General features: G+C 55.3%; 1 protein-coding gene across 2 annotated transcripts; it reads left to right on the top strand.

Annotated features, from left to right (window-relative positions):
- The first annotated feature begins 21,668 nt into the window (after nucleotides 1-21,668).
- Nucleotides 21,669-23,662, top strand: HAND1 (heart and neural crest derivatives expressed 1). Of its 2 annotated transcripts, none has more exons than XM_074915934.1 (2): nucleotides 21,669-22,387; nucleotides 22,991-23,662. In XM_074915934.1, the coding sequence occupies exons 1-2, from the start codon at nucleotides 21,887-21,889 to the stop codon at nucleotides 23,087-23,089; spliced, it is 600 nt and encodes a 199-aa protein (XP_074772035.1). In that variant the 5' UTR covers nucleotides 21,669-21,886; the 3' UTR covers nucleotides 23,090-23,662. The 2 variants fall into 2 exon arrangements, with proteins under 2 accessions (XP_074772035.1, XP_074772034.1); XM_074915933.1 differs by having other exon boundaries at nucleotides 21,673-22,387; nucleotides 22,988-23,662.
- Nucleotides 23,663-27,089: the final 3,427 nt, after the last annotated feature.

Below are 27,089 nucleotides of genomic sequence, written 5' to 3' on the forward strand. Positions count from 1 at the left end.
GGCTGGTCCTGCTGCTTCTCCAGCCCCAGGGGCTGTGGTCAGCCCATCCCATACCCAGAGCGTGGCTCCTTCACCCATTCACCAACTCATCCACAGTGCTTTCCCTATACAACTTATTGATATCTTTAATGCAGGAAATATCTCCGTATTTTCTTCAGATAATATTAATCCTGAAAACATCTTTACTAACTTCTATAGTTTCCCCAAGATATTTGTTTCTTTAAAAAAACAAACCAACACCAAGCTCTTTCACTGGCTGGGAAAAATTATTTTCTTCTAAATCACAGCCTTCGAGCACACCAAAAGCTGGAGGGCTCATTTGAGGAGAAACACGTTACAAGGAATATGTCTCCTGAGCCCTGCACTGATCTTGTGTGGATCCCTTGGCATGGGCAGGGTGGGGGTCCCAGAGAGTCCTCAGGGCCACTCAGACCCGTTAGTGCCTTTGGGCCCTGGTCCCCCATCCCTGCCAGGGACGGCTCTTCATCCCCTCAGGACCTGTCAGGCTCCCTGACCGCCCTGTATTGCCACAAATGCAGCTCTGAGCAGCAGCAGAGCTCTCATGGAAACACATGTGTTTTCTATATTTTTCCACCCAAACGCTGGGTTTTTAAATATTCTAGCAGCACTGTTTGCTCGGCAAAAGCTGCCAGGGTTTATGACAGATCCCTCCTCCTTAAGGCTTTGAAATAAGGCTGTAAACATGCTCGCCAGGCTAAAGTGTTGCCTGTAAAGGGGGTTGCTCCCCTCATGATGTGCCTATTGGCTCCAATTAGCACTGGCAGGAGTCAACCGCAAAGAGAAGGCAGAGCTTATCCCTGGGAGTGAATTGATTTATTTACAGCATTTTCAAAGCAAGATGAATATGGCTTTTTCGTCTTTTTTTTTTTTTTCTTCTTTATGAAGCTACCCATTTGCAAGATGGAAAAAAACCTCCAACCATCCCCTGAATAGCTGGAAGCAGGAGGATGCTGCCTGCTTTCCTCGAGACAGAAATCCTGCTTTGTTTAATAAGGGTGGGATAGGATTGCCTGGCATTTTCCTGAAGCCTTGCCCTGGCCATCACCAGTGTGGGGGACAGGGAACCCTGCCCAGCCATGCCCTGAGCAAGAGACTGGCACCTCGGCACTGCAGGATCAGGAACCAAGGGCTGGTTTTATCTTGTTTTGGGTGTCTCAGTGAGAGGAGCTGGCTTTTCTCAGGGTGCTGCTGGGTACCACTGAAGTTCACCTGGGCAGGAGCTGGAGGAGCTCAACCCAGCTCGATTTCAGACCCATCTCATCCAACCATCCCATCACAGACACCTGTGTTGGGAAGCAGTGTCTTTGCTCTCTGCTTTGGGGCATGCTGGAGGCAAAATGCTCTCTTTGGGGCCAGTTTCAGCTGCCAGGCTGGGGGAACAGCCACCCTGGGTGGAAAACCTGTGGTAACCCCATGGGGCGACAAACGTCTTCGTGCAGGAGAGCCGGGGAGCGGGCTGGGTGGGATGTCGCTGTGGGGCTTTCTGTTCCCATGACAGTATCCTCATTGGGAAACAACAGAAGGGAAAAGCTGTGTGCCCCATGGGCTCAGCCATCCTCCTACCCCACAATGTCACATCCAACCATTGCTTTGGGTTTGCTTGGGTTCATCATCCCATCAGCACAACTGGGCACCTGCCTTCATCCTTTGGGTTCCTTCCACCTCCACTGGCTGCAGCCCAAGCTCCCTTCTGTGGCAAAGCAGTTGCTTTTTGTCACAGCACCCTTGGGAAGGAGCCGGGGGAGGAGGTGGTTATACAGGCAGGAGTTATGTCCATCGCCTGCTACCGGCCTTGTGCTCTGCTTGGCTGGCAAGAGCTAAGAGCCCGGCCATAACTCAACGCTGAAGCTGCCCAGGCAAGGTGGCAGCCAACAACAGGGGGTTTATGGACTATGGAGAGGACTTTGTTAGTGGTAACCTCTGGGGACTTTACTGCTGGGAAACACTGGAAGCTTGTTGTGCTCATTAAAGGAGGGGACATGATGCAGTGGGCAAAGGTGGGAGTGTGCTGCCAAGCTCTGCCCCTGTGGCACATCCCCGTGCCATTGCAGAGGGTGGCAGCTTCTGGTCCTCATCAGACCTTGTCGTCCTTCAAGGGGACCTTTCTCATGCTCACCGGTGAAAGGAAGGGGTGAAACACTGCAGGAAGATGACAGAATAAAATCATGACTCCTTCTGCTCTGCCTAGGAATAATCTGTGCCTCAGTTTCCTTGCAAAAACTGCTTGCCACACGCTGCTGCTCTCAAGTCAGAAGGGCAGCCGGGGCTCGGGCATGGCGTTGGGCTCTGTCTCTCAAGAGAAAACAGGCAACGCCAAGCCCCAAGCATCCCCAGTACAGGCATGGGCCAAGGCCCTGCGTTGGGGCTGGGCTCAGCTCAGCAGCTGAATCAGCAAATAATTAGCAGCGGCCAGAGCTGGGGGATTAGCATCCCTCTCCTCCCCAGCCGTCCAGCCCAGCTTAACCCTTTCATCCACATGTTTCTGAAGCCCCAAAGCTTTGGGGTCTCCTGAGGGAGATGCTGCCGTGGGGCTGGCGCCGCTGGGGGGGTGCCCAGGGTGTCATGGACGGTGTCCCCTCGCCGGAGCGGCGTCCTTGCCACAGTAGCAGCTGGGGAGCTGGCTCATGGCTCGGGGAGAGCTGTCGGTCCCGTGTTTGGCGGCTCGTTTGTTCACCTCCGGGCAGCCCGATGACAGCGCTTCCCTTTACTACCAGCTGCAAAAACCTGGCAGCTGATTTAGGAGAGCTCCCGGGGCCCAAAATGTAAACCGTTTTTCACCAGGAATGTATAAGCAAGCCATAAAATAAGGGATTTGAGTCTGGTCACATGGGACAGGCCTCCCATAAAATTGAAGCATTGATCTGTATTTTAGTGAGCAGCTTCGAAGCTGCCCAGATGATTGAAGACCTGAGCTTTAACAAACTCTGTAATCTCCCACCATACATCTGAAGTGGCATGTTTGAAGTCCGAGGACGAGTTATTTATATTATTTGTATAATACACGGTGAAAGGACATTAGCCACAGCTCAGGCACCAGTGGCGAGCATTGCTGTCGGGCAGAGGGAAACAGCAGCTCCATGGCACATCGCTTCACCTCAGGGCAGCCCTGCATGCTGGCACACGCATGGAACTGCCGAGGTGGCCCGAAACCACAGGATCTGGCCATGCTACTGCACACCAATGCTGTCCCAGCTGCCCTGTGCCATCTGCAGCTGCTGGGCTCCACACGTGGTCCTGCCCTGCTCTCCTGGGGGGGATCGCCCCTTTCCTGACACGTGCCACCCCCCTTCCACTAGGTCACTCCCTTCTCAATGTCTGTCACGCCCTTCTTGATGTCTGTCCCCCCCTTCCCAGCAAGTGTCATCAGTTGCTGGCATGTGTCACGCTCTTCCCAGCATGTATGCCACCACCATCCTGGTGTGTGTCACCCCATTCCCAGTGTCTCACCCCTTCCTGGCATGTATCATACCTTTCCCAGCATATGTCACCCATTTCCAGTATGTGACCCATTTTCTGAGATGGATCACCCTGCTCCCAGTGTGTGTCCCCACTGCAGGTGACAGCTGGGCTATGCTGGGACACACCACTTCTTGTGGAGCCACACAGGGAAAAACCCCACTGTCATCCTTTCATTTCCATGGCCCAAATTTGCCTTATCTATCAGCCGTAAAAAAGCAGTTGGAGAAATATATATTCACTCCAAAAAGTGTAAATTTCAGGGTAAACAATATTATTTATAAATTCCAATCAAACCTGGAACAGCTCTGGTGAGGCCAGAGTGTTGCCTGGGGTATGGGCTGAGAAAGGCCAAGTGCCGTTTAAAATCTCCAATCGGTTTTTCATGTCTGGGAGATGTTTCCTCTCTGCCCTAAGTTCACTTTCCATGATTTGAAGGGCTTAAGCAAAAAATGGCTGCAAGCTGGAATGTGTCTCCTCCAAAACCAAACCAAACCAGAACTATTGAGGTAACCTAAAGCACGTTGCAACCTTTAAATGAAGCTTCTTAGTAGCTTTCCTTCACCAAAATCTCCATGTTTCCCCGTGACATATTTTCAGGGACAGCTGTGAAACCCAAACCATTCAGTAAGCATGTGGGAGAGGGGAACTCTCAGTTTTGATGACAGGTCCCAAAACGTGAGGCTGGGTGAGATGCCGGCTGCTTCCCCGCCGTGCTGGAGGACCCCGCGGGGGTGCTGCCAGGATGCCCAGCGCAACAGCAGCGCTGCGCCTGCTTCCCCCAAATCCATTTTTTTAATTTCCTGCTTCTCTCTCGTGGAGTGCTACCAATTAAAATAGTTTGTCCCAGGATGTTATCATCCAAATAACCAGTAACCCCTGGAAAAGCCCACAAGCCCCCCACCATGCGAGCCATAGCCGGGGCAGGTGCAGCAGCTCGGGCTCAGCCTGAGTTTTCCATGGCAAACTTCAGGGGTAGGTGGAAAACTGTGCAACACTCAGCCTCCAGCAAGTATTTTGTAGCGTCCAGAGCTGAGCTCTTGTGCCCTTGGCGGGACGGTGGGAGGCTGCAATTACTAAATCCCTTGCCCACTTAAGGCAGGCTCGGCACTCCAGCCCACAGCAAGGCATATTTGAAATGCTTCGGACCAGATTCAGACTCCTGTGCCGTTCAGGCTTTCCAATGGTAGCCCAGAAAAAAACCCTCCCCAAAATAGCCCCTGGCCACACCACCAAACCCACTCCATCGCGGGGGGGGTGTCCTTGGAGTGGGCTCTGCTACACCCACGGGAGCGCTGGGGTGGGTAGGACAGGGGGATGGCAGGGACAGGGTCTGCTTTGTCTCATGGAGGCAGCCCCGAGCAGAGAGCCAGGGCGAGACGACAGGGCTGGGTGACACTGGGGCTCCAGCAGCCTCACGCCACGGTCCAGGCACAGAGGGGCCTGGGGGGGCCACCACGACCCTTGTGGGGTGCACCACTCCCACCCAAGCAATGCCGCTGGAGAGGCAGACAGTTAACTCGGTGCCACTTAAAAGAGGGATCAAGCAGAAAAACCTGATAAGGGATTAGGAGGGTTATTTCTCACTCCCTCCCCAGTTACCAGATAGGGTAGGGGCTGGGGCTGCTGGCAGTGGGGCCGAGCCGTGGGGCGGGCAGGGTGTGCAGCCCCCCACACTTTCTTTGGGGGAAAAGTGGTGGAGCTAAGCTGCAATAAATGCCCGGTGTTTCACCACATGGGGAAATTATTAGGATAGACTTTTGCCAGGGGTCAGAGTGTCACTTTAACGAGTGTTTGCGTGCCTGCAAGATGCCTGTGAAGTTCCCTTATCCTGGATATACTGCTCCAGTTACCTGCTTGGCTTCCACGGACTGGGAGAATCAGGGTCTGGAAAGGACAGAGCCCAATGCTTCATCCACCCTGATGACCAAAATTCCTCACAGTCACTTGCTACTGGACTCAAGATAAGTCTCAAACCACATTTTGCAGGGTAATAAGACAAATCAGGTGCTGTTTTGAAGACTTGTGCAGGAGAGCACAGCTCAGCCTCGGCCAACGCGTTCTGTCCTCCTCACAGCTGGCTGTAGGGCAGGCTTTACACCAAAACTGCCAGAGTCCTGTGACTGCGTGAAAAATCAGCTTTTGCTAAAAAAAAAAAAAAAAAAAAGCACATTTTGAAAAGCTTTAAACACGATCAGTTAAAAAGGGGTGTGTGTAAATAATTTTAAGTCGGTCTCAGGAGCTTTACTTGCCTGACTCATGACTAGGAGTTTTTTTATGTATCACATCAGAAAATACTGTAAAACATACTTTCAAAGCCTCAGAGGACCTTGGTCTCCTCGGAGTATTCAAAAGCATCAATTACATGAGCATTATGAGCAGGATAGTTTGTACGAACCCTGTTAAAAAGTCAACCTGAGACTTGTGCCTCTAAATCCCCTCGCTGCCCCCAGGGCTGGAACTGATTTCTGCCCGGGCTTCAGCACTAGGAAATGTTTCAGTTTAAAAAACGTTGAAAAACATTAAAACCAGGCCGTATGCACTTATTATTGAGAAAATCCCACACAGATGGACTGCATTGAACCACGAGCAATTATTTTCTGCCGTTCTCGTGAGTTAATGAGATGATCAGAAGTCCCCGGCGGCCTTTCTTTGCCTGCAGACCTGTGCATCAGCCTCCTCTTCTGCAGCCCGGGGCTGTGCGGTGCTGGCACCAGCCCCTTTGCCAGCCCCGGGGCTCCCTGCCAGGGGACTAAGGAGGCAGCGAAGGCAGATCCTTGATTTTTACAAGGCTGGCAGCTGTGAAGCCCAGGACCCAGCTTTCTTTCGTCCTGGATGTGTTTGGGTGTGCCTGCACTCAGGGACCCACACGCTGACAGAAGCTGCCATCCTATGCCAAACCCGTGGTTGAGCGGGACCTGCCAGGGTTTGGCATGTCATGGGCAGCCGAGATGAGAAAAAAAATAATTTTTTTTCCCTGTGCTGATTCAGGTTTGATGTTACGCTGCCAGCAGGAACCTGTTTGCCGTGATTGCTGAGCTCATGCCCCTTTTGCTGAGCGTGCGGTGCCGGTGCTGAGCCGGGCGCTGGGTACAGCGGCTGCCCACTGCTCCTCGGGCCGGTGTTAGCCAGCGTGGCAGCGATGGAGAGCCCTGGCTGGCCTAGACCACAGGTTGTTTACATCCCCCAGTGCCTCTGCACCGTTGGGAGCCCTGCAAACAGCCGGGCGTGATGCACACTCACTCCTCTGGCATGAGCAGAGCAGAAGGTGGCTGAGGTCTGCACCCTTATCAGCACCAGAGCCCTAATTACCGTCCTCATGTCTAATACTCCAGGCTTGGCCAGTACCTTACGGGCCTGATTCCCTTAGACAGAAGCTGTTATTGTCCAGATGAGGGGTTTGAAGTCTTGCAAACACAAACCTATCCTCAAAGGGAATTTCTTTCGCTGACACTTCCCAAGACAAAGAAACATTTCTGCCTGTGTTTTTGCAGATGGATCTGGCCTTTTCTTCCCACCCCCTCTCTGGATATTTGCAGGGCCGCCTGCTTCTGCTTTCAATAAGGAAGGGGTACGGGCAGGGGTCAGGATGACCACCCCGGTGTAGGGCAGGAGAGCAGATCCCGCTGCTGGTGGGGCTGAGCCTGTCTTACCAGTGTGCTGGGCTCTGTTTTATGGGGACTCTGGGCTGGACTCCATCCTGTGGCTCTGGGGCTGTGAGCCCCACTGCCATGGGGATGGCACGATGCTGTGGTGGGGGCTGTGGGCTCACTGGGGTGGCAAGTGTAGGACAGGGCAGGCTGGCACCAGGCAGCTGCTCTCTGCAGGGTGCAGAGCTGGAAGCGCCGGCTTCCCCCTCCGCTCGGCTGACCTGGTGCCATTCACGTGGGCCTGGGCTGGATGCTGCCCCAGGCAGCTGCTTGCCAGCACTCTCCCAAAATCTCTGTTTATAACCCGGAAATGGCCGGATCATTTCTTTGTACCAGCCACTCACCTCCAGCGGGACGCGAGGCTGACTGTTCCAGCCAGAGTAAAGCAGTGAAGGGAAATCCCGTGGCCTTTCTGAAATGCGAGTTAATCAAATTGTGCCTCGTTAGCGGCGCACGAGGCAAGATCCCGGCAGTTGCTGAGCACAGAGCAAAGCTCCTGCTGCCCGTGCTGGGATAAGAGCAGACTCTCATATGCCAGTGGAATCAGCGATTTAAAGAAGTAATCTGATCAGATGTAGCTAGTTATTATAACGGACTCGGCGACTTTAACGAGCTCCTGCACAGACTGGATTACCACAGTCACTCATCCATAGTTCATTAGAGCTTCAGAAAGGGGATCCACGACAAGTCATGAAATACAATCTCCTAATCTTGCCTAAGCGGGAGAAGCCCAGCTGTAAAGAAAATACCTTTTAAAAATACCCGCAGAGTGAATAAATCTCCCTTGTGCTAAAAGGCAATGAAAGTGGACCCGCGAGAGAAGTGGATCTGCTCACTGGATGCGTTTTCCGTGCGCGTGGTTAAGGAGACTTCGTACGAGGGTGGTGTGTTGGGGTGGAAGAACAGAGGTCCTTCTTGTGTTCATGGATCAAAAATATCTTTCGGATGGTTTTCCTGGGGTTCCTGGGGAAAATTAATAAATAATGGCTGGGTGGAGGAATGAGATGGGCAGAACCACTGTTCTGGCAGTGGCAGCAGCAGGCAGAGAGCCCCGACAAGGAAAGTCTGCCCATTCTGGAGGGATGCCCAGTTTCTGGTATCCCTCTTAGTCCCAAATGCCCCCACCTAATCTGGGGCTGGAAATGTCACTTATGGACAGCAAATGGCAGCCAGATGGCACCGCGCCCCTGAGGTTGACCCCAACAGATCCTTTTCCCAGGAAGGGCGGGTTTGGCATCACCTTGTTCACCAGGACAGCTTGCCAGGGTGAGGATGCTTCTCTGAGGGTGGCACATCACCTGGAACCATCCGGTCATGTGTGTACATCCCTGAGGCTGAAGGTGTCACTCAGATCAGCTGGTAGGGCTAGACTCTCTCTGTTGGGGTGAGGTGATGGCCCAGGGCTGGCTCAGGGCTGGGAGGACAAAATGTCCCTGAGACCTGGAGAAAGTGGGATGGGGAAGCTGGCGTCCTGACAGCTGGCAGTGATTTCAGCAGCTGGTTCTGCTGAGATGAACCGAGTCCAGCCCCACCCCATGGGTGATGGGAAGCAGTAACATCCCTATGAATGGAGGAGAAAGCAGATTTCCAGAAAATGTGGGGACAGTTCCACGACCCCTGCATGAAGGGTGTGGGCAGCTCTCTTAACCAGGAAACCCGCCCCACTCCATGGGCAAAGGAGGTGACAGGGCAGCAGCCGTGTCCGTGTGGAAGGATGCCCACACAGGACTTCACAAGCAGGACATGCAAAGAGAAACCCCAGGAAGAGTCCTTGTCCCCTATAAACCACCCCAGCCCTTATCAGGGAGACCATTCAGCAAGCGATTAACTGAAGACTTCATTAATACTGCTGCAGCTGGGACTGCTCAGGGGCTTAACCTGAAGCATGTGCTCCTCTGGCTGAGGGTCTTAATGCACTTAGTGAACATCTGGATACAGACAGCCCCTTCCAGACCTTTCTTCTCTCCGTGGGCAATCGGGTTATCTGGAGGGGAAGGAAGCCTGAAAGCTGACTCTGTCCTCCAGGGCCGCTTTCATTCCTCGGCAGCCCCGGGGGACGATTTGGCTGTAAGGAGTGTCGTGTAAAGGAATGTCCCGTGATGGACCGCGCTTAACGGGACACCTCCACACGCACCCCTCGGCAGAGCGGCTGCGGGTGCAAACCCTAACCTGTCCCCAGCAGCCTCTTGGTGTTGAGAGGTGATGGTGAGGCTGAAGGATGCCCGTGCTCACCCTCGCAGAGGGGTGGATGCTTTCCCTCCAGACACCTCCACGCAGGCACTGGTACCTCTGGACGCGCAAGCTCTGCAGACTCCAACCGCTGAGAAATGTTTGACAGAGCAGTGTACGTATTCCAAACATTGTTTGATTCATGTTTTAAAGTCTTACTTGCAAGCATACTTCCCCAGCTCAGACATCAATCACTGCAAATATGTTCATATAAACAAAGCAATACAGACTGACTGTCTCTTCCACCCCTACCATATGCAGGTCACCGGGCAGCACCCGGAGGAGAGGCGCTTCCCAGAGCATCTGAGCCCTCCCCCGGAGGGCACCAGCACAGGTAGCCGGGGAAAAAGCAACAGGAAACCTGCTACCAGTGGCACGGTACCACCCAAGGGCATGTATCCCAAAGGAATGCTGCTGAGTCTTTCATTGCTGCGGCGGATGACTCGCTCCTGCTGCACAGCCGGTGCAGAAGGTGTCTGTCCTTGTGGTCACCAGCTATCCCTTCGGCTCCTCATCTCCATCACTCTGCCCCCCCCCCCCCCGAGCACACTTCCCTGTCATTATGGTGATGAGCACTCACCAGGCAGGGAGCGGGAGGGATGCCATAACCAGGACAGAGTATTTCCCAGCACCCGGGATTCCTGCTGCAAGCTTACACATGTAACGAGAGTAGGCATCTACTTTCATTTTATGTTTTAACCCTGAAAGTCTGATTATTACATCAAATACCTACAAGACAACCCCCTCCTCAGCATTAAGAACCTGCTTCATGTGGCGTGGCACATCACGGCTGGCTGCTCCCTATTGTCACTACACTGTCATCACCAGCGTTTCCCTGCCCGCGCTGCTGGCAGGAACACAGGGCTGTGCTGGGACGTGGTTGTACACCCTTCCTGCACCACCACGGACATCGCAGACCCTACAAGCCCCAGCCCTTGCCATGACATGCCAGGGTCCCTGAAGCACACCCAGCTGTGGGGCCACCCCTGACACCATCTGGGCACCCTGAGAGTCCTTACAGAAACAGTGAGACAGGACAGGGAGGGTGGTAAAAAATGTCTGCTTCAGACTCACAGGTTTTGGAGACTTTTTAAAGCAAACTTCCTTTCTTTAGGACGCTCCAGCAAAGTGCAGGATCCTGCTGGTAGGCGACTCTTGCACTCCTCAGCCCTCTGTTTAGGAAAAATAAATAGGAAAGAATCCAGCAGCGGCGCTTTCCTCCCACTGCGCGAGATGGATCGGCTCTCGCCACTGCAGGAAAACTGTCCCACCGTGATCTAACCCAGCACTTTGTCCTGAAATGCTCTGCTACGGCTAAATAAATGACTCCTCTAGAGCAGGGTGACACATTCCAGCCCCAGACAGTGACACTGACAGATGCAATCAGCCTGCAAGGTTTAATGGGAACATGGCGCTGGTGGAGCCGGCAACGGGAAATTTATGAGGGATGTGGGAGAGGAAGAGGAAAACCAACAGCGTTTGCTGGAGTGGGAGGGAGGGAGGGAGGGAGGGAGGAAGGTCCTGATGGGGCAGCAGCCCAGCCACGGCACATGGCCAATTCGATGGCAGGGGCCTGGCCTCGGGGAGGGGAAAATAAAGAGGTCCTGGGTCTTCATCACCCATGAGAGAGAAATCAGGAGGCGGTGTCGTGGCCATCTCCTACATGGGGAATGATTAGTCCTGTGGTCCATCCACCACGACTCCCAAACTGAGAAAACCCCATCCTGCTGCTGAGTGCACACAGAGGTGCTTTTTCAGAGCAACGATGGTGCATCCTGCCTGGATTTGAGCAGGCTCAAGCTCTCCCATGTCACAAGACACATCTAGCAGGTGACGGGTTCATACAGCCCAGGGCTGAGCACCAGCCTACCAGTGGGAGCCTGCTCAGGGCCCAAGCTCCTTGTTTCAGCAGAAACATTAAGGCAAGGGAGGCTTTGGACATGTATACTCTGGGTTTTCCTGTCCTGCTCTTGCCCTGCATCCCTGTCGGAGGGGCTGTATCAGTCTGCAATCTTGCCTGAGTCAGCCCGGCACCAGACACCGTGGCCCAAGATATCAACAAGTGGCTTGGCCATAGGGCTCCAGGGGGACAATTAGAGAGGAGACAGCTCCTGCCTGCAGCCAGCTGCTGTCCCGCACTGCAGGGCAGGGCTTGGGGCCTCCGGAGCCTGCCCGGAGTCTCAGGGGGCTGCACTGCTTTGGGGTATTTCCCCGCAGAGGGGCGAGGAGGGCACAGCCCCGCCACGGCTCCTGCAGCCAGCCCTGTCTGACAAGGCACCGCTGTGAGGGCAGGAGAGGGGATAACAAAAAAAAAAAAGCCTCACTGCTGTAGGGAGATTTACTAGGCTCGTTATCAGCACAGGAAGAGCTGGAGCTTAGGGGCAAATGGGAGATGCTTTGCCTATTGCGGTATTTTTTCCTACCGTTCTCTGACCTTGCTGGCTCATGCAAGCACGGGCCAGCAGCTCGCTCAGCTCTGCGGCTCACTTGCCAGCAAGCTTTGTGCAAGTCACTTTTCCTCCAGCTCTCTGCTTGCCAAAGCAGGGGCTGCTCAGAGCAACCATGTTCATTAAAAAAAGCTGTTTGTGCTTATGTGTCGGTGTCTCTAAGCCCAGCAGAACCACTGGCGTGGCCAAATGCTGCTGCCCAGCTCGCCCATCCTGGGGTTGCTCTCCACATCCAGCATGTTTGGGTCCCAGCAGCTGATTTTAACCAGGAATGTGGTTTGTAATCGCAGCTAGCACCAAGAGACGGGTGGTTACAGGCTTTTGTGGGCCTTCCCTGTCCTCCTGCCCACCTGTAGCTTGCACCAGCCTCACCACGCTACCCCTGGGTCTGATCCTGGAGCTTATTTCATGAGATCTCAAGGCTGTAGCCAGCTTGGGAATGAGAGTTTTTCTCCTAGTGAGAAGGGATGCTTCCCCAAGATTGTGCTTTGTGCTTTTTTGAACCCCCTGAAAATACATGGGGGATCACAAGCGCGCTCGGGGGGCCGGTGCGTTACAGGGGGTACATTCACTCGCTAGGGATGCGTGTGAGAGGGGGAGAAACGACTTCCTCGTCCCGTATACTAAATAATAACATCCATGTGAAGAAAAACAAGGTCTGAGGGAGGGAAATGGACCCACAAAGGCCTTTATCTGGCAGAATCAGAGAAAGATCAGCTGCAACGCGGGAAGCAAGCACACTGCACACAGGAGACCCAGCCCATCTAGGGTTTCGGCTCTGGTTAATGACACCACAAATTAAGCCTGTCATCTTTAGGCACAATGTTTCTTGCCATTTCAGCTCAGGAAAACAACCATCCTCTAAAACTGCAGCTTCACAGTGGTGTGGCCTCTGCTCCCCCCATCCCCTCCTGAGGAAAGTGGGGTGCAGAAACTCTTGGGGTGGTGAGGCCGTGGCATTGGGGGCTCACTGCTGCCCAGCTGCAGAGACCCTCCACCCTGCAATTTAGGCATCACACGGAGCAGATGAGGCTGTTTCCTCCTGGAGAGCCACAACGAGGAGCAGCACCCATCCAGAAGGATCCCAGTTCCCCTTATAAATTGACAGGTTCGCACAAATCCATGGGTAATAATTTTTGCCTGCTTGCACAGGTGTTGGGCTGAATGCCCTGGCAGAGTCTCACTGGGCTGGGCTTGCTGCATAGGGGAGGCAGCTGCATGTCAAAAATTCACCACCAAAGACCCTGGGATAGAAATATTTGTGCCTAAATCACAGTCTGATGACACTAGCAAAAAAAGCAGCACCATATATATATATATACACACACACTACATATGTTTTTATATTTTTATTTATCTATATATGCAAATATGTACTTTAAGTATATATTCAAATATCAGGATTGCTGGTGTGTATATTGCTGGTTTAGGAATAACTGGGATTTTTTTTTTTTTGTGCTTTGGGTGTAATATGGAGTCAGTGAAAAGAAAGGACTTTATGAAGGGCCTCGACACCTCATTGGGGAAAGGTTTCATTTGTCCTGGGGTGAGTTTCCTTGGCTCCTGCATGGGATGGGCCCTTTGAAGAGGCCGTGGGAGTGCTGGGGCAAGATTGAAGTGGGGCCAAATGCTGGTCCAAAACCTTTCCCTGCCAAAACTCTCACCCGCAAGCCTTCATCCTGATGGAAAATACACCACGTTGAAGTCGAAGATACTCCACCAGCCAGGAGAACTGGTGGTGAAACATCAGTGGTGGCCTTCACCTTGCCAGCGCCCACCAGCTTTGGCCATGTCCTGCAAAACGTCCCTGAAGCTGCTCCACCGCCAGTGCTGGCGGGTGGGTTTCACTGAGCTTCCCCGGGAGCTGTTGGATTTATAGTATAAAACAAATCTCTCTCTTTTGTCCAAACGAGATGCTTCCTGCAGAAATGGCTATTTTGGGTTGGGTTGTGTTTTTTTTATTTATTTTAATGGCTTCTAAAAGGGCAGAACTGGTTGCATGAAGCTGCTCCAAATGTTTCCAAGCAAAGTTTAAGAGCAAACTGGAGTTTCGCTTAAGTGTGTTTTAATGGGAAAGGCTTGTTTTTCCTTCATGTTCACTGCTCTTCTTAGGAAACAAAGAGCCAAGACTGTAAGTGTCTTCAGCTCAAAGCAAACTATTTTGTTTCAGACTTGAGAGTTGGGGAGGGATCAGCATTTTTACAGGAGAAATTTTTTTCCTTCCAATAAGCTCCATTTCAAACAGTTTTATTCTCCAGAGCATGTTAGGAGGAGTCACGTATTGATATACAATAAATAAAGTTGTTACTCTCTGCAGGTCTGGATTCACTTTTCACAACACATCCCCATCCCGTGACTCCCTGAAAGCGAGGCAGGATGATGTCCATGGTGGCACCACGGACCACACTGACAATAGGACAGCCTGTGCATCCGGGTCTTTTCTCCCCAAAACATCTCCACATTCCTCTAAGCCCACGGGTCTCCTGGAGACACCAGCACAGCTGTGCTGGGTCCCTGCTTGGGGTGGGGGATAATGAGCCCTGGGGAGGTAAAGTGCCACCCTGGACCTGAAAACCAGGGGCTACTTGGATGATGGGGAGTGAGACCGAGGCAGCTTTCATAAAAATAATTTCATCAAAAAGACATTTTCCTGCGCCAAACCACCCGCACTCGGAGCGTTTTGCTGCCCAATAAAAGGGCAGGGGGTGGCAGGTCCTGGGGGGTGTCCCCCAGCACAGCGTGGGGCTGGTGGCTCTGCAGCATATTCGCAGTTGTGTATTTCGGGAGCACATTCCAGAGCCGGCGGGTGGACGGGCCAGCGCCGGGACGGCGGCGGCTCCGGCGAAGAGCCAGAGAGCCCAGACACCCCTCCCAGCCCACGCCGTCCCCCCCATACAACATGGTCTTGCATGAACTGTGCTTTTAAAAGCCAGTGTGGTGAGGTGGATACGGCCTGCAGCGGCTTTGCTTGTGAAAATGTTTTTAACTAAAGAAACTGCTGTGTTATGGCTCTCCAGATTCCCCCTTCTTCTCTCTGTGTTTTTTTTTTTGTTTTTTTTTTTTTTTGGGGTGTGTGTGTGTGTGTGTGTGTAAAGCAAAACCCAAGGAAATGACACAAATAACTGATGCCCAAGCTCCATGCCATCTCCTCCCCCCAAAACTTGCATCCTAAAAAGGAAACTATTTGCAGGCCCAGTCTGATGCCGGCTGCACTCCTGCTTCTGCCACCTCCCATTTATAAAATGGGAAAAAAGGGTGGAAAAAAGCACTAAAATGATTTAAAACCCCCAGCCCCCAAATAATTTTCAGTTGCAAAAAAAAGTCTTAACAGACGCTTGTTAATTTTTAAAACCATCTCAATCTGCAGAAAACGAACCCAACTTTGAAAAAGCATCTTGGAACCCTTGCTGTAACCTGATGGCCCAGTGGCTGCACGGACCTCTCGGGATACAGAGGGGAAATCAGAGGAAAACTGGCCCCTCTGCTGCCCTGGGAGTGGAGTAGTAACTCCTGCACCCAGGGAGGGAGAAACCCTGGGATTTTGGGAGAGCTGAGGATAACGAGGATAATAAGGCACCACTAATTGTCCTTATCCTCCTACCCCAGCAGTGCTGGGAAGGCGAGCCCAGCATGAGGCACTGTGCGCTGAGAACTGTAATTGCCCTGAAAAACTTATAGACAAAATGAATTGAAAACCCCAGGCAGATCCGCATAGAGAGGAGGGTGGGAAGTATGGACACTGGGACAGGGGAGGTTCAGACTGGACATTAGGAAAAAATGTTTCACAGAAAGAGTGGTCAGACAGTGGAATAGGCTGCCCAGGGAAGGGGTGGAGTCACCATCCCTCGATGTGTCTAAGGGTCATTTACATGAGATGTTGGGGGATATGGTGTGGGGGAGAACTTTGTAGTCAGGCTGATGGTTGGACTCGTTGATACCAAGGGTCTTTTCCAACCTGAATGATTCTGTGATTCTGTGAAATGTGGGCAGGATGCTGCTCCCCGGCTTCAGCCTCTCCCTGGTGCCAGCACACGGTGCTGAGCCTGCGGCACAGCAGAGCACTGTTAGAGCATCCCCATCTGTTTTGGTGGCCTGGGCCACTGTCACCAGCTTTCCACCACACAAAGCCAATTACCTGCAATGTTAGGCAAATACAGTGTGGGGTAGGAGGAGCCCAACAACTGAGGAGGGTCAGTCCCTGTGCCAGGCAGTGCCAGTGGGACAGGAGGAAACCCTTCTTTCAAGAAAAGTGGGATGGTGGCATGACCAGGCACTGGGGAAATCCCTCGTGCACGTGGGGCGTCGTGGTACCCGGAGTACCCGGGGTGGGAAGGGCCCCGAGCTCAATCCACGCCTCCTCTTGCCAAGCATTGTAGAGCAAGAACCAATGGAGCAAAAGGTGTGAAGGTGAGTCTCCACGGTGGCACCACCAGGGCAAGGTGGAGAGCAGAGTGAGGGGGAGAAAGACACATCTCACGTCATGACCCACCTCCCTTTTCCCCACCAACACATACAGGATGACCTGAACCTGCACCCATGTCTGGAGGAGGGGAAAGTTGGAAGCAGCAAGCCCCGCTCTACCCCGTCCAGATCCAGCAGTTTGTCTCCAGCCATGCCCCAAACCAGATGCTTTAGACGAAGACGCCAGGAGCTGCCTTAATAAGCGCTTATGCAATCCTTCTCGCGCGGAGGAAATGTCTTTCCCAATCCCCAGCCATTAGCAGTTGGCTGATGCCCTGGAGCGGGACATTTTAGAGCCCTTGTAAATTTGCTTCAGGAGTGGAAAGTGGACGGAGGAGGGGAAGGCGCTGGTTTTCGTCAGGGACCAGCATCAGCCGGGAGCTCTTCTCTGCTTCTCCCCATAAGCGGAGAGGTCCCACCACGGGTCAGCACCCAAACCCTGCCCTAAGCCAGGGGACCAGGGACAGGGGGATGATGGTGGCACCTCCTGCCCCAGGGTCAGCACCCGGCCCCAGGGCTTTGGGGGTCAGTGCTGGTCTCAGCAGGGAATTTGAGTGAGGAAAGAAGAGGCTTTAGGGCAGAAGCTTCACTCATGCTTCAGTGCAAAAGCTTCTTCTGGATTAAGAAAGGTCAATTGGGCAGCAACTGGACCAGCTCTCCATGCACGTGGGTCACCTGGGCCGCCAGCCAGAGCTCAGGAACTCATTTTTCCCATTCTCTCCAATTGCATGTCCATGACGAGTAATGTAATATAAGCAGAAATTCCCTTTATGGCAGGTAGACCCTCCTTCCACTGATTTCCATGGCGATCGGACGGAGGAACGGCACATTTTTAAGTAAGACTCGGGGCACCCACGCCAGCTTGGAGTCATGATTTTGGGGCTGGTTCCAGCGGCGAGGCTGCCGGTACCTTCCCTTTGCCTATTGTTTGCATCCAAACCTAATTGCAAATTGACATGAGCCGTCTTTGGGGAGCGGCTGCTCCGCTCTGCTCCGTCAGCACAATGAGCCGTTGTTGATACGGCCGCAGCAATTTTCCAGGTTAATTTATGGCCGCCACACCCCATTAGTGGCAATAAATGTGGAGCCCGGTTTTGCCGAAATTGTGAGTTACGATTTTTCAAATAAATACATTTTCCTATAAACCAGCGCTCTGTTTAGTTTGAATGTTCCTCGCAGACACATCCATCTACATAAAATACACAGGAGAGGAAGCTGAGCTGTGACTTCGCTCTGATGACATAAAAACTTTTGTAAACACAATGTCATTTACAGTACGAGCAAGGAGAGAGGACAAAAAATAAACAGCGAGTGCCTGGCGCATCCCTTCAGGAGCACATGGAAAATTTAATAATCTTTTTTCCATAAAGCTTTGTTTTCCTTTTGATTTATCCAGACAGGGCAGTGGCTGCTTGGCCATAAATAGATTGTATTTCTTGAGAGGCAATGGTTGCAATCATCCTTTATGTCGCCGGAGGGGTGGCGCGGGAGGTGTGTGTACAGAGAAGATGCCGTGGATTGCTGCTGGGAACAGCACAGCACAGCCACTGCGCGCACCCAGCTCACCCCCAATTCCTCCTGCTCCTTCAGTGGGGCTCTGACAGCCTCAACTCCACTTGGGATTGCTTGTGCGATGTTGTTGTAGGAACAAGCGGCCCGATGATGTAGTTTGGGGGACTCAGGCAGTGTGTGGGTGCTGGAGTGCACAAGCACTGGCACATGTGAGCCCCCCCACCTCCCAGTGCTCCCTCCGCCACTACAAGACCTGTGCTGGTGCAGCAAGACACGTGTGGCAAACCCTCCCGGGGAGGAGGGATACCCTGAGTGGGCTTTTGCAGCCGTGGTGCTCACAGCCCGACCTTGGCCGTGACCCTGGGGCTGCATGCGTTGCCAATCAAACTGACTTCTGCAGGTTCTCTCCCTTCTCACATCACTGGGGGGAAAATAATCCCCCCAGAGCAGCAACACACACACAGCCAGCCCCATGCACTGCTCCTTGAATCAGACTCTGCTCGTGCCTCAGTTTCCCAAGGCTTTTTGCAACCGTTCACCCTCAGGCCTTCAGGAGCAGAACTGTTAGGAAGGTGCTGAGTGATTATTATTGCATTATTTCAGGCGAGTGCTATAAATACCCAGGGGCACCTTTAGACACAACCCAGCTGCCCGGGGGAGCTGGCTCAGCCCCGCTCTGCGCCTGCGGAGGCTGTCGGAGTGGGGATCCAAGGCAGCAGCTGGGTACGGAGGTACCTCGGGGCACAACCTGATGGGAGGGACATCGGGGGGGCTGCAGGGTGTCAGGACTGGGATCTTCCCAGCTGCACCCTGGAGTTGCGGCAGAGCCTGGGGCGGGGGGGATGCGGGAGCAGGAGGGTGCCGGGATGCTGCAGGGAGCCGCTAGCAGGGAAGACAAGGGGAATATTTTACGGGGCTGCAATGTAAACAGAGCTGGAGCAGAGCCCCTTTTTATGGAGTCCCTGTCCTGCCAGGGCATCTGCCAAGGCCCTGATTTACACTCCTATTTAGATAAGGGAGCCGGAGGGGGGGAGCAGAGCTGGCGTCAAAGTCACAGGACACCCCGGGCTGCCGCTCACTGGGTGCTGATAAGGAGGTGGCCGAGTGGCTGGGGCCAAAAGCTCAGCCCCCGTCCCAGGGTAGGGGATAGGTGGCTCCTGCTGGGTTTGGGGTGCTGGGGGGCTGCGGAAATCCGGGATAACATCACCCCCCGACATGCAGCACCGGACCCCTCGCCATCGCCCAGCCATGAGGGCAGGGAACCGTTCTTTGGGACGGATTTGAAGGAAAACAGGTGGAGAGAAACGAGGTTCCTCCTGCCATGCCAGCCATAAATCACCTAATCCAAACCGCTCGGTGTTTTCCCCCCCCGCGTGAGCAGGGAGATGTAAAATTAAAGAAACTCACCAAAAGTTTGAGAAGTGCTAAATTTGGACGCCATGACAAAGGCAGTCTGGTTTGATTTAGAAGGTGTCGGCGTGAAAAGGGCTCCGGTTTTATTATTTTATTAAAACACGAAAGATTAGAACGATTTTCCAAAGGAAAATCAACCCACTGGTCACACTATTTGCTCAGCTGAGCACTTCCAAACTGCACAAGGTTCAGGGACCTCTGGCAGGGGGGGAATAAAGCAAGATAATGCCCGGGCTTGGGCTGGGCTTACCTGGCTTGCTGACCGGAGGCTGGAGGTGGCTCTGGTGTACAGCTCGAGGCAACGGCTCTGAGCTGGATGTGGCTGTGAGTGGTCTGTGCAGTGCAGGGTTATGGGGATGGAAGGGGTTTTTTTGGGGGAGGGAGGGTGTTTTCCAGGGATGGGGTTGGGTGGCACAGACCCCAGTCTCACGGTTTGCTGGATCAGCGCTTTCACAGGGTTGGGGAGAGGCTCGGCAAGGAGCCTGGCTGGTTTGTAAGAGGGAGCAGGGCACACTGCAGGTGATGGTGGGGGGTGAGGCATGGAGTGGGATCCCTGAACCTCTCCCAGGCGGGCACTGGCCCCCACCAGCTCTGAGCCAGGCTCAGGGATCCCACCCAGCCACGGGAGTTTTGGAGGAAATCGGGGACAAGATGCCCTATCCAAAGCCTGATTCTAAAACGGGAGAGTAATCACTAGCAAATGTTTGCAGGGTGCTTGTTTAAAGGGGGTAGGGAAGGGGGGGGCTTTGCAGCAGCTAAGAACAAAGCAGGGGGAGCAAAGCTGGGCAGATCTGGTACAGCCACCCCCCCGCCCTGGCCGCCGGGGCCCAGCAGAACCAGAGACCCGCTTGCACCCTGCCCCGGCCCCCCCGGCCTCCTGCCTTTGCAACTCGCCTTGTAACAACTAACGATGGAAAATCCGAGGCATTTAAGTGGCTCCCGAATCCGCCCGGGAACCGTGATTGAGAGAAGTCAAATAAAATTTGTCATCTTTAAAATGCAGGAGGACGTTAATGGTGTGTTAGCCCGGATGATTAATACAAGCGCCTGCAAACAACCCTCCAACGTTTCCACCCTCCGCTGCAAGATGAATCGCTGGAAAGCGCCGTTAATCGCTAACATACCTTGGGCCCAAAGCCCCTTCCTGCCCCGCCGCGCTGTGATCGCCACCGCCGTGCCCAGCCTGTCCTCACTGGGAGTAACGGGAGCAAGAGCAGGGGTCGGCCCCAGCATCACCCGGCCAGGCTGGGGGTGAAGCGCGGGGTCTGGGAGCCGTCGCCCCGGGGATCTGTCTCCCGTGGGTGCAGAGGCGAGCGGGATGTGCTGCCCAGTGCAGGGCCCCACGCCATGCTCGAGTTTGGGGCTGCAGTGAAGCCCCAATGGGACCCCCCCAGCACTTTTGTGACCAGGCTGGAATGGGGAAACACAGGGCAGGTCCCTGCTGCTCTATTGTAAAGATGTTTGTGTGTGTGGATAGTATAATTTTAATATATTTATGTATGTGTGTGCAGTGTCTGTGCACAGATGTGCAGCATAAATATGTGTGCTTGTATGCCACGTGTGCAATGTGTGTGTGCAACACGTGTGTGCATGTAACAGATATATGGTGGCGTTGTACGTGTGTGCAGCGTATCTGTGCTGCTGGTGTGCGCGTGTGATATACATGGGCGCAGTTAAGTGCACGTGTGTAACATATCTGCGGTATGTGTGTGCGGTGTACGCAGCACCTCTACGTTTGTGGCACGTGTAGGCAACACGTCCGGAGCGTTTCTGTGAGCAGCATCTGCGCGTGGCGTAACCGCACACGCGTGTGTGCCCAGCTCAGTGTCCAGCCTGCCTTTGTGCCACGCACGTGTGCGTGGGGAGCCCATCCCACCATCACGGCTGCCCCCCCTCCAGGCGCTTCGCCCTCTCCTCTCCCCCCCATCACCCAGGTCTCTCGGCGGAGGCTGCTCAAGCACCCAGCACCCCGCACCGCCCTCCCGCCCTCCGCTCCTGCCCCGCGTGGGGACGGGACGCGCTGGCCCCGGGGCCGGGGACTCCCCCCGCCAGAGACTGCGGCTTTTGGGAAGGGAAAGCCCCGGGGTCGCCGCGGCCGCGGAGCGCCCACACGGCCCAGCCCGGCCGTCGGGGCTCAGGGCTCCCCCCGCACCCGCTGCCGCCTCCCGTCCCCCGCCAGCTCTCCGTGGGGGGGTCGGGCACCCCCGGAGGGGATGGAAGCGTGAGGGGGTGGGGGGCTGCGGGGTCCCCCCCTCGGGTCACTCCTCACCCCCTTCTCCCTGCGAGCAACCAGCAAGCGGGAGGCGAGAGCAAACAGCGGAGGTGTGAGCCCAAATAAACCGAGTCAACAGCGCGGCGCACGCCCCCTCCGCCCCCCCGCTCCCCCCGGGGCCCCCGAGCATCCTCCCCTGCCCATTGGCTCCGCGGCGGGGGGGGGCCCGGCCCTATATAAAGGCAGGGTTGGGAGGCTGCAGAAGGGCTTAAAAAAAAAAAAACCCAAACCACAAAACACACCCAAAAAACCCCCCCAACAAACCCAAAACCCCAACCGCACCAACCCACACCCCAAAGCCAGCCACCACCATCGCAGCCCCACGCAGGAGCCGCGGTCCCGCCCGGGGGGGGAGCGCGTCCCGCCCGGCCGCCGCGGCCATGGTGCGGTGCTGAGCGCGGCCCCCGGGGCCAGCGGGGCGGACCATGAACCTGGTGGGGGGCTACCAGCACCACCACCACCACCACCACCACATGCTGCACGACCCCTTCCTCTTCGGGCCGGCGGCGAGGTGCCACCAGGAGCGCGCCTACTTCCCCGGCTGGGTGCTCAACCCGGCCGAGGGGACCCCCGAGCTCTCCGGGCAAAGCCCGAGCTACGGCCCCGCCGAGTACGGCCCGGCCGGGCAGGGGCGGCTGGAGGCTCTCAGCGGCCGCCTGGGCCGGCGGAAAGGGGTCGGGGGACCCAAGAAAGAGCGACGGAGGACGGAGAGCATCAACAGCGCCTTCGCCGAGCTCCGCGAGTGCATCCCCAACGTGCCCGCCGACACCAAGCTCTCCAAGATCAAGACCCTGCGCCTGGCCACCAGCTACATCGCCTACCTGATGGAGGTGCTGGCCAAGGACAGCCAGCCCGGGGACACCGAGGGCTTCAAAGCCGAGCTCAAGAAGGCCGACGGCAGGGAGAACAAGAGGAAAAGGGAGACGGTAAGAGGCGGGCCGGGATCCCGCTGCCCCGCTCTCCCCGGGCCGGGAGCGGGCGGGGAAAACCCCGGGGCTGGGGGGGATAAAAAACCCAACAAAAACTTCACAGTCTTCTCGGCCCCGCTGGAGTCTTTTTTCTCCCAGCTTAAAAATAAAAATATAGATCCGTGGGGAGCACCTCGGCAGAGGAAAACCCAAGCCCCGCCTTGCCCGGAGGGTTCCCGACGGGCCGGGCGGGCTCCGGGCGCTTTCCCCCAGGGTTAGACCCGGGGACCGGCCGCGGCGGAGCCTCCCGCCGGTTCGACCTTCCCCGCTCCCGCCGCTTTCCCGGGACGAGCGGGAGCGGGTGCGTTTCGGAGCAAAGACGGTCGCCTCTCCCCCTGCTGCAGCGGGCGGGCTGCCCCACCCCCCCCCCCCAAAAAAAAAAATTAAAAAAAAAATTAAAAAATCCCTCTTTATCCTCGGGCTGGTAAAAGCCGCCTGGAGCCGCGGGGCTCGGCTGCAGCCCCGGGGCGGGCGCAAGGTGCGGGCGGGCGGCCCGGGACCTCGGCTCCGCTCCTGACCGCTCCTTTCTCCCCCCCCTCCCCGTCTCCTCTCCCGCAGCAGCCCGAGGTCTACTCGCAGCCTTTGGGCCACGGCGAGAAGAAGCTGAAGGGCCGGACGGGTTGGCCCCAGCAGGTCTGGGCTCTGGAACTGAACCCCTGAGGGCTGCCCCGCCGCCCCGACGGCGCTCCCTGCTCGCCCCTCCATGTGCAATGTCGGAGAGAGCCCGGCCCGGTCCCCGGAGCCCATCCGGGAGCAGGATGCGGGTACCCGGCCCGGCTCCCCGCCCGCCGAGACGGATGCTCCGCGGGAGACAAGCGAAGGGCGCCTGCGGGGCCGGATCCTGCCCGCCCCGTCGGCAGCGGGGACCGGCCGGGCCATTTCCCCCCTCGCCCCCTTCCCCCGTTTGCAGTAATCGTTGCTCCTTCCCGCTGTCAGCAGCGATCGGCGGCTCTTGCCCTCCCGTGCAGGGCTGAAACGGTTCGATTCGTTTGCTGTTGTAAATACGAGCCCCCGTCCCCATCCCCGTCCCCATCCGCTGCCTGACCGACGTGTGGCTGCGGTGAAACTACCTAGAGGTGCATTTGGGAACACTCCTGTGCCGGGTTTTCTACCTCAGATCTGCATGACCACTTCCCGAGGGACCGGGCGCGCCACACCACGTATTTAAAATGGAATAATTAAAACAAACAAACAAAAAATTAAATAAAATAAAATTTAAACTTTACGCAAACAGCCTTGGGTCTGACCCCTCTGCCTTCCCTTGCTCTGGAGATTGCGCTGCTGCGGCCGGGCCCCTGCCCTCCTGCCCGCAGGGGCGAGGGTTGCTGCGGGATTAAGGACTCCCCTTAAGTCTGTGCCCTGCTGTGGTGGGACTCACCGCGGTGAGGGAATTCCCTCCCGTGGGGCTCGGGCAGCTCCAGGGATCCTTTGGGATTTCTTCATGCCGTGCTTGCTCACCCCAGGAGCTGGCAGGGCACTGGAAGTGCGTACCCACAGCCTGCCCCAGGGCACAAACTCTGCCCCTGCCCTGCAACCCCTTCCCTCCTGATCCAGGGGACCTGCCAGAGGCACCGGACTGGTATTTGGCATGGGGCAGGATGGCAGGATCAGGCCTTCACCTCGTCTGGGTTGTATGAGCACTGTAGAGCTACGGAGCCCCAGTTTTATTGCTGCCATGCAGAGAACCAGGGCTCGGCTCCCCTTCCTGGCCCAGGCAGCTCCCCTGCCCAGCTCTGGCATCGGCAGCGCTTTCTCACAGGGATCCCCTCTTAGGAGCTGCCTCGGCCACATTTTGAAGGAGCAACGTCCCCTCCTCACCGTCCGAACATGATGGATACCACCAGCCTCAGACACACCGACGCTCACGCAGCCCAAAGTCACCTCTGTCACCTCTCAGGCATAAATCCTTAATAATCCTTAATAATTAAAGCTGAACCCTCATCCCTTTATGCTGTGTGTTACTGAAGGGTGGTTTCCAAGCATGGGCTCAGGGCCTGATCCTGCCTTCCCAGCCTGGCCACACCGCCGTTCCCAGAAACCCCAGGACAAACCCCAACACTCATCCTGCTGCTCAGGGCAAAGAAAACCAGCACGGGGAAGAGTCATACGTTATTGTAGGGTTAATCTGAGGGCTCAGCTGGGAGCATTAAATTTTCTATTTTAAACTAAGCTTCTGCTTGCAACTAAAGGTATAGAAATAATGATGCAACATCCGTAAATCGCTGACACATCGATCAATCTGTGCATGTGCAGCCACACACCCCAAAACCACCCCAGCTCAGCCGTGGTGAAACAGCCGGGTTTTATAACCAATTTGTGTGTGTGTACAAATACAGACGGATGGACACACAATCGTTGGGGAGTACGGCCAGCGTAATTAAAGCTTGCGGAATGATCAGGCTGCGGGAACCAGCCTTCCCTCGCTTCGGAGACGCTGTGCGGCTGCCTTCCAGCCCCTGTTGTGTTTTGTGATCTCTTCGAACGAGGCTGAGATGAAAATTGACCGCCTGAGCAGAGCGATGCCCGCGGTAGTATTGTTTTGTTCAGTCTATAAAAAGTTTAGCACTGCACCGAATCCATGAGTGAAGCTAGAACAGGGCATTTCAAGAACCAAACACATTCAAGGCAAAAAAAAAAAAAAAAGAAAAGAAAATGTACAGAAAATCAGCCCCAAATATCCTATTTTATGACTGTTTCACAGTCAAAGGGCTGGGTTTTTACAGAAAAGCTCCCAGGCCATCACTAACACTGTAATCCAGCGCCCCATACATGTGCCCAGCCCCAGCTCTGGTTGCATGTGCCAGCTGTACCCCCGTATCCGCACGGCACCGGTCGGGGCTGCCCCTCGGCATCGGGTGCGAGAAGGAGTTAAACCTGGGACCTGCTCTGCTGCGCAAGGCAGGGGGGTCTGCACCAGTCGGGTGTCCCTGGTCCCGGCACACCAGGCTCTATCTGGAACATCGTTCGCAGCCTGGGGACCCTCCCCTGCCCCACCAAAAACCTCTGGTGGGTTTTTTCTTACGGATTTCCAGTTTTGCTCCTGGAAAGGGGGGCACGCTGCGCAGCCCGGGCAATGCTCAGCCTGCATCCACGGGATTGTTGCTTTTCTTACCACAAGTTTCTTGTGGTGGTACCTGGTGGCTGCAAACTTCTGGGAAAGGCGTCCCCAGTGCCAGGCTCCCCCACTTATTCATCATTTTCCAAGTGAAAACACTCTCCGTTTCCACATCTGCAGAGGGTTTCTCTGCCCAGCGAAGGGATTTTCCTGTGAGATTGGCTCCGTGTTTTGGGGGTGTGTGTGAAAAAAAAACCACTAAACATTTTCTGTTCCCCGGGGCTTCACTGCTCCCCAAAATGACGCTCTGGAGGGGGTGTATTTGCAAGCAGCGAGCTCCGTCCCCACCTCGGCACCACACAGGTGGCTCCGCCGTTCCGGGGCCGGGAAGGGGTGTTGATGCTGAGCTCAGGACTGGGTGCAGCCTAGGATGGGGTCACCCCCTTCACCCCCAAAGGGAGAGAAGCTGCAGCGGGGGGTGGCAGCCCTGCACAGGGGCAGCCTCTCTTCCGCAGGCAGCAAACCTGAGCGGCTGGGAGAGGCGTCCCGGCAGCCTCCGTCAGGCAGCGGCAGGGCTCCCGGTGCCGGCTGCACCAAACCTGGGTGGAAGGAGAATGATTTGGCCACCGGCTGTGAATTTTTGGCCATCCTAGAGCCTAGCTCACCGGCCAGGGGAGGTGGCCCCGCACATACCTACGGCTCGACCCTGCCATGAACTTGGTGCCGTTGGGAAGCAGCATGCTCCCGGCACGCAGGCTGGAGTCTGGAGTTGCCTGGACAGAAGTACACACGCAGGGATCGCTTGGCCCTGCGGCAACATCATACGTGCCGTGTCCCCTGCCGCTGGAATCCAGCCACGAGGGATGGCAGAGGGGACCCGGCCACTCTGCTGCCTGCCCTGCCCGGCCACTCGCCCCCCTGCCTGGCCAAGGGTACAAGCACTGGGGGCAGAGGGGCTGTTGGGCACTTCCCACCCCATGTTATGCATCCCTGGAGTTTGATGTGCAAAGAAATGGTTCCTTTCTTGCCTTTTTTTTTTTTTTTTTTTTTTTTTTTTTTTACCTCCCTTCCTGCCAAGCCCAGACCCTGCTTGTTGTTGTTGTAGGTATTTATGGGCCTGTTTATCTGATCTCGGGGGAGCCTATTCTTATCTCAGAAGCAGCAAGGGAAGGGTTACACTGGACAGCTCGGTAGACAGTATGGAGCCAAATAAAATACCAATCTGACAGAAAAAAAAAAAAAAAAAGGAAAAAAAAAAAGGAAAGAAACACCCAGCCCCAGCTACCCGCTCACCCAGAAGTGCGAGGGTACCTGGAACAAACCTGTAAGGCCAGGGGTGTCTGATATTTCTGCACAGCTCCACTTCCCTGCTCCCTGGGCTGGATCCGGGAAGGGACCTGGCTCCGCAGACACCCACCACCACCCTCCCTGGGGAAAAAAGTCTCGGGCAGCATCCCCCAGATGAGCACGGTCCAGGTTGTGGGCTGGGACCCAGCTCAGCACGTGTCAGCCCCCAAAACGGGTGCTGGTTTCAGGCAGACGGCACAACCCTGGGCAAGAAATCCTGGGCACCTGGGATGTTTTAATGTCACTAAAAAAGAGGGG

The sequence above is a fragment of the Athene noctua genome, chromosome 12 (genome assembly GCF_965140245.1).
Source record: "Athene noctua chromosome 12, bAthNoc1.hap1.1, whole genome shotgun sequence".
NCBI lineage: Eukaryota > Metazoa > Chordata > Aves > Strigiformes > Strigidae > Athene > Athene noctua.